The sequence below is a fragment of the Triturus cristatus genome, chromosome 11, assembly GCF_964204655.1.
Source record: "Triturus cristatus chromosome 11, aTriCri1.1, whole genome shotgun sequence".
In the NCBI taxonomy this organism is placed as follows: domain Eukaryota; kingdom Metazoa; phylum Chordata; class Amphibia; order Caudata; family Salamandridae; genus Triturus; species Triturus cristatus.
In genome coordinates this window covers 225,020,698-225,032,990 of record NC_140594.1, presented here as the reverse complement: position 1 = coordinate 225,032,990, position 12,293 = coordinate 225,020,698, and the positions used below count along the sequence as shown (strand labels likewise).

General features: G+C 40.5%; 1 protein-coding gene across 7 annotated transcripts in view; it reads left to right on the top strand.

The window, feature by feature from the left end:
* GIT2 (GIT ArfGAP 2) overlaps positions 1 to 12,293 on the top strand; it is a 668,976-nt gene that overhangs the window by 358,068 nt on the left and 298,615 nt on the right. For all 7 annotated transcript variants that reach the window (XM_085633297.1, XM_085633301.1, XM_085633299.1 and 4 more), the window contains exons 10-11: positions 3,368 to 3,440; positions 6,281 to 6,378. In XM_085633297.1, coding sequence (XP_085489423.1) covers positions 3,368 to 3,440; positions 6,281 to 6,378 — 171 coding nt within the window. The remainder of the gene's footprint in view (positions 1 to 3,367; positions 3,441 to 6,280; positions 6,379 to 12,293) is intronic.

The window sequence follows — 12,293 nt, the reverse complement described above, 5'->3', positions numbered from 1 at the left end:
GCAGGGCTGTGCTATGGACACAGTTAAGGATTACCTTTCTGCCATCTCAGCATTTTTGCAGTTGCTGGACCTACCTTCTCTTGAAGTCACCCATAGCGGGTAGGTTCTTTAAAGGTCTACAACATATTTTTGCCCCCTACACCATTCACAATGCCTCGGGGCACCTTCATTTTGGTCCTCACTTTTCTCATGTGGACACCATTTGAGCCTCTCCACAGTTCCCTTCTTAAAACTACCTTATTAGTGGCCATACCATCGTCCAGGAGGGTCAGCAAATTCCCTGCACCACTTATTATCTGGGCCAGCTGGTTCAATGGACACATGCCTCCTTCCTTTTCAAAGTTGTAACTCCATTCCACGTTGACCAGAACATCTCCCAGCCTACGTTCTTTGCTCCATCTCATTTCTCCACTGTCTGGACCCCAAAGAGTGGTGCTGTTCTACCTTGAGCACACAAGAGAATTCCGGGTGGACGATTAACTCTTCATGGGCTATTTGGGAGCAAGTAAACAGAAGGCAATACAGACGAAAACCATATCACAATAGTCTGTGCTGTGCATTAAAATCTGCTACACACTGGCCAAGAAGCAACCCCTCGAGGGCTTGTGGGCTCATGACAAAAGAGCCAAGGCTGCTACCACTGCATTAGCGCGCAACGTCTAAGTCCTACCAGACAGCAGTGTGGGCCTCACTGCATATGTTCCTCAAGCACTACTGCCTGGACAGTCCGGTCCGTCATGACGGGCACTTCGCCCATACCGTCCTGCAGGACTTTCTAATCGAATTGGTTTTGCAGTACCTACCTCTGGGTAGGTATTGCTTGGGTGTATATTCTAGGGTAAGGAATCAGCGGCTAAAGGTGTATAAGATTAACAAGTTACTTACCTTTGGAATGCCATATCTGGTTGAAAATCAATCTAGCTACAGATTCCTTACTGACTCGCCCATCCTCCCTTCTCCGCAAAAGATTTATGGTGTAGGGATCACCCTTTCAAGTAGGTGTAGGCGGACCTCGTGGAGTTGTACTCTGCGGAATTCTGTGGAGTTGTCTAAAAACTCTGTGAGATTCTGCCGAGTTCTGCTCCGCTGTACTGTTAGTCAATTACATGCTTGTGGTCACGTTGGCGAGGACCCAGCCAAACCAAAGGAAAGCACCCTTAACCCTGTTGCGGTTTACCTGAATGCCATGGGAAAGATCTGTATAGCCAAGAAAGAGGTTGCAAGTCCTTGAGGACGAAGCTTGAAACTCTCAACAAAGAGCCACTCAAGTGAAATGAAGACAATGAAATTTAGGTTTGAAATTGGAAAAAAAGCATAAGCAAGCATCCTGAATAAAGTATCACTAGAGGAAACAAACAACACTTTTGAGACTTCCAAAGTCGGCAGCAATTGGCACCAAACATACCCACTGCAGTCTTATGATCTGCTGATGTTTCAAGGCAGGATACGAGTAGAGTACTTCAGTTTAGGTGAATAAAAGCAAATACTTAACAATTTTCAGCATGTTTTTATGCTTTTTGATTTTACAAAATGAATTCCCACCTTAAATAAAATCACATTTCGTTAAGCATTTACCTCATCCCTTAGTTAGTGGCAGACTGGTTGTTTTTGTTCTAAATATTTGGAGGGAAATGAGGACATCTGTTATATATGCAACACCATATTCTATCTCTATTATCTATGACTGACCTGTACAACAAACTCAGTAGACTAAAAGTGCCCAGCGAAAGCAAAGCGGAACCTCTTACTGTGAGCACCTACCAACCTTCAGTGATGTGAAAAAGAAAGTGCATCATCTTAACATTATATAGTCTTGCATATTAATATTTATGACTTTCTTTTAATCCTCACCTAGTCTGAACAGTAGATAAATCTAACCTCATTTGACAAATAACACCCATTTCACTTTGTCATTATTTATTCAACAAATATGTTAGCCTACTTTCAAAAGTCTAATGTGAAGTATTAGGCTTTCATACTGTTGTAATGCTCAGTGACGTGTTTGGCAAAAACCAGATCCCACACATCATCAGTCATAGCATCCTACAATTATGTTGGTGAAGAAGTGATGATTTAAGCCTCCTTTTTGATGCGCAGGACCTTTACACCTCACAATCATTGCGCCTACCTTGAATTTCCCTTTATACCTTTTGTGTTCTCGAAGAAAATGTGAGAACCTGTCCCACAGATGAAGCTAAACTAAAAGTGTATGAAAAAACAGGGCAGTGATCCAAAACATGCAGATAAATGTACTACTGAATGGCTTATGAAGAAAAGAATCAGGAATTTGGAAAGGCAAAGTTCAGACCTTAACCCCATTGAGATGGTATGACTGGTACAAAGAAAGCTGTGCATAAGCTAACTCATCAGTAAGTCACCAAGCCTAAGTCGTTGGTAAAGAGGTCCATAATTTCTCCCACATGATGTGACCGACCTTGACATTTTTTATTTCTAGTTATTGATTTTGAACAGGGTTCCACATGCTAATATTTATTAATTGTTTTCTTTTCTTTTAAATGTCTAAGTGAAATTTTTGTGTTATTTTTCACAAGAGGTTGGGATTTATCTACTGTTAAGACTTGGTGAGGACTAGATAATGTCTTTTTATATAAAGCTATAGAATCCTAAGAGGTGCTTTCCTTTTTACATCAATTTAAACCTTTTTCATTGGCTAGCACTAGGGTTATTTTAACGCGTGTGGCCACCCACTGCTCCTGTAGCATTTTCTTAAGGCTTATGACTTTATCCACCACATGTTTGGCCAGTGTCGTCTGGTGACTTCAGTTGTTCCTCTAACCATGCTGTTACAGCATGTAGCATACACCATATATTTTGTGTCGCTACAGATGTTACAGTTGATGCTTTGGTGGAAATGACTAAACGTTAGTTGTCGAGATAAATTGACTAGGGATTTTGATTGTTACACAGTAATGTCGGGACATAACCAACATTTGGGTTTTGTTGCAGATTATCAAAGCCCTTCCACTGTTCCTATGTCTTTTTCACTATCCTATGCTTACATAGGCCTCTGCTAAAGTAGAGATGTGCTGCTGGTGTATATAGAGTGGGGAGGCTTGTGGTTCAAACATGAAGTGCAGGATACTTTGCCAGGCTTTCTCTGACTGACTATGCTATTTTAGTAACTGTAAATCAATTTAATCCTTAGCCTGATATTAAATATTTGTGGATATCAGTATCCAGAAGGCGTTAATCAGGTTCTTTAAGATCAATATATCTACTTGTGTAACATATTCCAGAAGACTTTGTTCATAACACATCAAGAAGTTGAAATAATTCTTAAATAACAATTCAACAGTTGCAACTGCTTCAGTAACATAATCTGCTATTTGTTTATTTTATGTTTTAGTTGAGTAATCACTTGTTCGAAGAACTAGCCATGGATGTGTATGATGAGGTTGACAGGCGGGAGACTGATGCAGGTAATTCCTTTTTTATTTGTTTTTGGTGGCATTATGCTGCTTAAGTCTTCTTCTTTGAATATAATATGCAAGTTATTGCTGTCATTACGGTTTTAAAATACCTTTGTTCAGCTTTTTTTTTTTTATAGCATCATCTTTTTGCACAACTGTTTGTGCCTGCCAATGTTGCTTAAGGCATTCAGTATCAATCTGTGGAGAGACATATGAAGTTGCCAAAGCTGGTTTCCGCTAAGCTACTGTAAGACCTTCAGAATAAAGACTTTAGAAAGCATAGTTGGGGTGATTGTAAGATCCTTTTCAGTTCAAAGAATTAATAGCAAACATAATTTTGGCCTTTGAAGAGTTTGTTGAGCAAACTGGTTGTGTTAGAGTTTTTTTAATTCATTAATAGCTTGGTCAACATAGTTGTAAGAAGATGTCACTCTTTTTTAATGGTTCAAAATAAAATTAACATAGCGTGGCTAAACACTGTTGGCACATTTCTGACATCCTATTTCAGCCTGAGATTATTCACACTGATCCTATCATACTGACATCTCTTGTCAACAGCCTGTAGCAACAAGCTGAAACGTGTTCCCTGGAGGGAAAAATTACTAGTATAAAGAGCCCAGAATGTTAAATAAATAATTTCCCAATGACTATGCTACTGTAAAATACTTTTTTTGCAAATAATATGCATTCACCATTTTCACTTTTTTTCTGCTCCCCCTAAATATTTAGGTTAGTGTTTGTTGGGTTTTCTTCATAAAAATAACACAATGACAAATGCATGCTCAGAAATGTGAGACAGATAGAGCGAGGTGATATGGTCTTTTCGAAAGACAAGGGGGAAAGAAATCTAAAAAAAATTGCTAAAAATCATTTATATTATTATAAAGTATGATAAGAGCTAGGGATTAGGTGACCACCTCACCCCAGTCCATTAAAGACACTGTCTCCAGTCAGACCATTTTACCTACAAATCATTGAGTTCAGGTGTGTTAGTCAAATTAGTTCAGTGGAGACAAAAAACACTACAACAGTATCCGTAATGAGCTGGAAGATGGTGGTCAGGTTAATTTTTTATTTTTTTTTGTAAAGCGCGCGAATGCCATATGTTATCTTTGCGCTGCGAATGCATAGGACTGCTGTGAGAAATTAATTTACCGAAGTCCGTGCTGTGTGATTAATTTGTAAAAAGGCAAGTTTTTATGTCTTTCTTAAGCCTAAGCAGGGTGGTCTGCGATATTAGATATAGTGGATGGCTGTTCCCTAACTTAGCAGTACAGCCAATAAAACTCCTACCTCTCCAGTTGGCAAGTTTAAACCGAGCAATTCTGATATTCTTAGCCGAAGCAGACTGAAGAGACCTAGCAGGGTTATATCATTAAAGGCTCTTTATGAAGTATTCAGGACCTGTCATGTATGGCCTTGTGGGCGATACAGAGGGCTTTGAAAGTATTCAAGGACATTGGGTAGTGTGCCACATGGGACATGTTTGAGCTGCAATGATTCCAGCTTGTGCCAGGCTCGGTTGGTTGCATGAGTTGTTTTGGTAGAGGATAGCGTTTTAGCGAGTTGTAAATTAAATATTATGGTATTGTGGTCTGACCAAATCAAAGATAGTATGGCAGTAACTGAGACAGCTGGATTATTCGAGAAAATCCCATCAAAGTTATGGCGTAGGTTTCTTGACCAGTTGGGTTAGGCTCATGCTCGCCATTGTATCTATTAGATGTTATTTGGTTTTATCATCAGAGACTTCCAGATGGAAGTTGAAATCTGCTGGTACAGTTATAGCTGCCAGTTGGAAATAAGATTCTAATAGTGATCAAATCTTTTGCTCAAATGTAGTTTTTGGGCCTGGTGGCGATAAATTAGTAATATGTTTAATGATTGATTTTTGGAAATTTCGATTTTAAATGAAAGGACTTCACAGTCTGGGGCAGGTACCAGTAAGATGATGCTGCTCTATTGTTGGGAGGCTCACCCCCCAAAGTGTGGCGACCTAGTCTTAGCAGGATGTATTCTGAGTACAGCTACAATGAATCTGGTCCAGATGTAGAGTCTGCCCAAGTTTCTGTGACAAATGCTAGGTCTACTCTGATTGTCCAAGAAATCGGTGAATTCAATTTTATTTTTTATTAAGGACCATGTGTTGGTCAAAATACAGCAAATTCTATAATTTATTAAATTTATCCCTGAACCAATGTTATCTGTCAGAGGGTGAGGTTCCGTGTTAAAGCCTTGACAAGAAGTAGTTTGTATAGCAGTAGTACACTCCTACAGCCTTGACAAGAAGTCGTTTGTATAGCAGTAGTATCGGCCAGGTCTAAGGATATACATTTATTGTTCCTACCTTGGAAATGAAATGCCAGCAGCTCTTCATCCTAGCTCAGCATAGTTTTCTAATAGATAGTATGCAAGAAAGACTGACTATATTAGTTTGGACATGAGGTTACAGGTGATGTAAGGTACAGCTTCAATGAAGAGTAATTTTAGAGAGTTTATGCTAGCACTGACAGTGGTGTCGCACTGTAAGCTTTAACCTCAGGTCATGCCATGTCAGTTCATTATTCGAACAATTCTTTTAACACAATTGCAATTGTATTTAGAGATGTTAAAGTTGATTCTGTTCTTTTAAAGATCAAGTCCATTCTGAAGGTGTTCTGCCATGGCCTACCTTGGTAGGCCATGGTAGAAGACAATAATCACTGATTAAAATAAAATGTATCCCTTTTCCTTATTCTTAGGTTAGTATGTTGTTACAGATAGTTGTATAATGCTTCTTATTTTTGTTGGATGCCTTACTTGAATAAAAAACATTTAGGCGCACCATTTGTTTACCTTTTCTATTCCAGTATGGCTGGCAACTCAGAACCACAGTACTTTGGTAACAGAAACTACAGTTGTTCCTTTTCTTCCGGTAAACCCAGAATACTCCTCAACAAGGAACCAGGTGAGCTTTGTTCTTATTAATATTTATCCGAAAATTAATGCCTGTAGTGGTTTGTTAAAATTTCAAAATGGGATTGACTTTATAAAACTAAAATATGAAGTCAAGTAATGATCAGAATTGATACTCCCTTCTCAGACTTTTCATGCCAATCACTTACTGAAGGAGCCCAATCTCCATCACTGAGATGGGCTAGATTTTCCATGAAGATGTGATAAATCCTTGTCAATCATCTGCTTCCAATGACTTGATGCTAATGTGGTGGTTGCTGTGCCAGAGGCAGTTATAGTCACACCTTCTCTAGTGGAGAGACAAAATGGCAGCCACGGATTCGTGCTAGCTTGCTGACCCAGCTTTATCCTGTGAGAGAGGAGTGGGGCAGACCTTTGTGGGTTGATGCTCTGTGCCTAGCTTGATAGTGTTGCAGGGATTCTGCTTTTGCACAGAACTATGCACAGGAAACCAGGACCTCAGTGAATTGTGGTGTACAAAAAACTCACCTCAGAACCCCTTATCCGACCAGCATCAGTGTCCCATTCGTTATCCGAGTTTTATCTTGGCGGTCCCATGTATAGACAACCCAGAACAAGCGACTTAGTGTATTCTCAGGAATGGTGGGAATCAGAAATACCTGTTCGTAATTATTCTCATATCAGTCCACAACAAGAGTACACAGTAAAGTTTAAAGAGTTTATTTTATAAACCTCGTGTCCTAAGATGCAGTACTTTGGCTAACATAAGCAGACAAATGATTAAAATCAAAACCATCAGCATAGTTACAATACCATAGAAAATGAAAGGAGAAAGAATACTAAAATGACAGTGGATTACAGCCACCTTCCTTTCGCTAGTAAACTAATATTATTATTAGACTAACAGAAGGTCTCTAGGCTTAAATGGGGAACCCCCATACTGTAAAGATCAGCTTAGTGGAATCACATCACAGGATCAGGTATACTCTGCTCCTGGGAAAGCTCTTCTTCCGAATGTGTATAAAGCATGCAGCCTGCAATATTAAAAGCACTCGACTTTCAGGTATTTGCAGCTGCGTGCGTGTATGGCTAAATAGTGGGCCGATCAACCTGAACCCAACAACATGCACCGTCTAGCGACCCAGACTGTTTCTTTACACAATGTTCAGAACAAGGTCGCAGCTCACTGTTAGGGTTGTGAACAAAAGACCGTTCTCATGTGAAGCAAAGGCGAGCAAGCATTTCTCAAACAATAACATGCAACTGCAGTGTCGTGTGCAAAAGTGGCAAGATGGCTTTCTAACATCTAACGCGGTTGTGCTAACTTAGCAATGTACGTATATAAATAGCAGTCCTCACTACAATAGAAAGACCCTTGGACACTATTGAGCAAGTAACAGAATAACCATATCCTTCACCAGTAGCCCTGCATTTAAGCTGATTGACCAGGGGCATATGTGACATTGGCTGGTGCTACAGGTGGCCGTGCTGAGGGTAGGGCCTCATAGTGACAACATAGCAAAATTGTAGCAGGATAGGTAATAAACAAGCATGGTGGGAGAAGAGTAATTTATTTCTCCAGTATTGGATCTTTTATAGATTCACATACTTGAATCATTCCCTGTCATTGAAGTGGGAGTCTCACAGTATAACTAGAAAGCAGTCAATTGCTAAAATAGACTAGTGTTGCAGGGATTCTGCACATATACAGAACTATGCGCAGGAAACCAGGACCTTGGTGTATAGTGGTGTACCAATCTATCACCTTAGTACCCAAAATCCCCAAACCGACTAGCTATAGTGTCTCATTCGTTCTCCTACATAATCACAATGCTACACTTGATTAGACAGCTCAGAACACAACACTCCCGACTCTCTCAGGAATCGCGGTAGCAAGACACCTTTTTCGCTCACTCACTCACTTACACTTGTCCACAATAAGAATAGTCCGAGTCATGGTATAGTGTAAAATGTTTATTTTAACTAACGTGCTCTATGGTGCAGTACACGTGCAATTGCCAGCAGCAAAATGCATAAACACAATACCGTTAGCATTGTTACAATTCCATAGTATACAGAAGGGGATGTCATTTTATAAAGACAGTGGAAAAATATTATAGGGCCCAACCACCCTCCCCCTGATAGGAAATAGTTTATTATAAAAAAGACCTCTGGGCTTTGCCAGAAGACCCCATACCTCAAGGCCTAGATGAAAGGTTTACATCTTAGGAACAGCACAGCTCTTCTCTCTGGAAAGGTCTCTCTCCAAGTGTATGAACAACAAGCTTTTCCGTAATATTACAGCACTCGACTTTCAGTAGCGAGGCTGTGTGTCTTGGTGCTAGAGGCTGACCAGAACAGAATAACAAGGGGCATTATCGACCTTGTACATCGTGTGCAGACTAAACCCCAGAAAATAGCAGAGAATGTGAAAAGCAGACCGTTCTCCTGTGAAAGGCACAAGCAGAGTCTTGCAAAATAAAGGCGTGCAGTAGCGTGCGCAAAAGCAGCCTCCTGACAGCGATGCTCATGCCAACTTAGCAATGTCAACAATGGACCTACCAACCATACAACGCTAGAAGGGCTAGAAAACATCAACCGTAGCATCCTAGTCACATCATTAAAAAATAATCAAACTCCAGCCTGTCAGGCTACTGCACTCTATAGACCACTCCTCTCAGAGACTACCATCCCTCAGATTTTCTACCACACACTGTGTAAAGTGATTCTCCCCTGAGCTCTGCACAGTTGACCTAAATATTCACAATGTTCGAGATTTCTTGTAACAATTCTGACTACATTATCAATACTAGATCATCTGTTGAGAAAATCTGACTACTCAGGTTTTCAGAGCTTGCTAAAAAATAACTTTTCAGAACATGTGGAACCTGTGGGAAGAAGAGGCTGCATTCCTTGAATCCAAAAAAAACAAATCCAGATAAGGACTGCATATATTACCTCCACCTCTCTCATAAGGTAGAAGACTGTAATATCTGTTGTACCTTTTCTTTTAAAACCGTAAAAGATTTAGAGGGAAGGGTATCACTTTTGCTTCAGAAAATCAAAGCCAAGCACACCCTTGCTTCAGGGGAAGATGGGGAGTATTCCTCCGAATATAGCAAAATAGTGCAGAAGAGCGAGAGGTCAGAAGCTCAGCAGCCACAAGAACCTTCAAGAAGGCTTTGAAGAAGACCCATAATAGGACTTCAAGAGAGGGAAGCCCATCTACTGAAGCGTGTAGGTTTTGCCTATACATAATCGGGGCATTGTATTCAATGTCCATATCAGTCAATGTTATCAATATTTCATTGGTGCAGTTAATTGTGGAAACGTGTTTCTTAACATTTTTAGAGCTGTTCTTACCGCAAACAATTTTCATATTATATTCTTTGGTGCTTTGAAGCGCCTCCTGTGTCGCTTGCCACTACAACCTCGTTAGTAATCAGTGAAATTAAGATTTGGCAAATGTGCCATATTCCCTGATAGTCATGCACAAACTCAATGATCAATGTGAGAGAATCATATCATGGACAAGCTAGTGTTCCAAAAAGGAGCATCTATTCAACGTGTGATATGAAATTATTATGAAACTATATTAGTATAACCGCAAGCTAACCCAGTGTCAAGTGACACAGAGAGCCAGTGACCGTCACCCTTCTATCAAATACCTGTAATTCGCATTTGCAGGGGATAGAAAAAAGAAGTCTTTTGAACGTTTATTCACTCCTGTGAAGATACGCCATGTTTATGTACCTGAGGTTAATATAGTATATCCTCAGATTAAATTAAAAAAATATTTTATATATATATATATATATATATGTCCCAATTGTGTTGCCACTTGCTTGGAGTTGCACTCAAAGAACAAAGCAGGACCCCTTGCCATTTCAGAAAAGGTCCTTTATTTAGTTGCAAAAACCGGCATTCTTTTCAGAGCGTTTAACAAGGTCCTACGCGTTTCAAGGCTCCTGCCTCTTGATCACGGACCGGCTGGTTTCTGGCAGAGATTACGTCTTCATGACAAGCCCCACTTTTAAATAATTACCTGCCCCCAGGTGGGCTGGCTCTGGTGCTAAGTTCAAGGGTATCATGGGAGTTGTATTTTATCGAAAGTTACCGCCATGTAAGCTTGCTTGTAATTTGCCCTCCAGTGGATGTTACTGAAAGGAATCCGGTTTGAATTTAAAGCAGAACTTTGTCTTTCTGCGTATAGCGTGATTCCAGTATCACGCTGCAGTCCATTAATTTCCATGGCGGTGCAGCTCCACGACCGAGGCTGGCCGTATTAAATGTCCCAATTGTGTTGCCACTTGCTTGGAGTTGCACTCAAAGAACAAAGCAGGACCCCTTGCCATTTCAGAAAAGGTCCTTTATTTAGTTGCAAAAACCGGCATTCTTTTCAGAGCGTTTAACAAGGTCCTACGCGTTTCAAGGCTCCTGCCTCTTGATCACGGACCGGCTGGTTTCTGGCAGAGATTACGTCTTTTGACAAGCCCCACTTTTAAATAATTACCTGCCCCCAGGTGGGCTGGCTCTGGTGCTAAGTTCAAGGGTATCATGGGAGTTGTATTTTATCGAAAGTTACCGCCATGTAAGCTTGCTTGTAATTTGCCCTCCAGTGGATGTTACTGAAAGGAATCCGGTTTGAATTTAAAGCAGAACTTTGTCTTCTCTTCCAGGGGATCCTCATCAAAGTCATAAGCACTGAATATTCCCGCCCATGTGCGGGGACCCCGGAAATAATAAAATTATATATGTAAAAAAAACATACATATATACAGCTCTGTATATGTATAAACATATATCATTTTTTCCAAGCAAATGCAGCTCCCATAAAAGGCTAGGCAATGTAAATATACACATCCAATAACACACATATATATATATATATATATAAAGGTATAACAATACACCTAAATCTCTTTTTTTTTTTTTTTTTTTTTTAATGAGGTAAACACTCATGAGAAAGCAAAAAATAAAGAGAACAAACTGTGGAAAAACACAGATGTACAACACATTGCCAGCCTGCAGGCTGCATTGCAATACAATACCATAGAGACTAAAAAGCCCTGTACAGGTAAAAACTGGCACCGTGCCTTTAAGGCAGCCCTGACTTCCATATCCCATCATGCCTCAGGGGTGACAGTTAGGTCAGTTGTTCGTAGGACCTTGTTAAACGCTCTGAAAAGAATGCCGGTTTTTGCAACTAAATAAAGGACCTTTTCTGAAATGGCAAGGGGTCCTGCTTTGTTCTTTGAGTGCAACTCCAAGCAAGTGGCAACACAATTGGGACATTTAATACGGCCAGCCTCGGTCGTGGAGCTGCACCGCCATGGAAATTAATGGACTGCAGCGTGATACTGGAATCACGCTATACGCAGAAAGACAAAGTTCTGCTTTAAATTCAAACCGGATTCCTTTCAGTAACATCCACTGGAGGGCAAATTACAAGCAAGCTTACATGGCGGTAACTTTCGATAAAATACAACTCCCATGATACCCTTGAACTTAGCACCAGAGCCAGCCCACCTGGGGGCAGGTAATTATTTAAAAGTGGGGCTTGTCATGAAGACGTAATCTCTGCCAGAAACCAGCCGGTCCGTGATCAAGAGGCAGGAGCCTTGAAACGCGTAGGACCTTGTTAAACGCTCTGAAAAGAATGCCGGTTTTTGCAACTAAATAAAGGACCTTTTCTGAAATGGCAAGGGGTCCTGCTTTGTTCTTTGAGTGCAACTCCAAGCAAGTGGCAACACAATTGGGACATTTAATACGGCCAGCCTCGGTCGTGGAGCTGCACCGCCATGGAAATTAATGGACTGCAGCGTGATACTGGAATCACGCTATACGCAGAAAGACAAAGTTCTGCTTTAAATTCAAACCGGATTCCTTTCAGTAACATCCACTGGAGGGCAAATTACAAGCAAGCTTACATGGCGGTAACTTTCG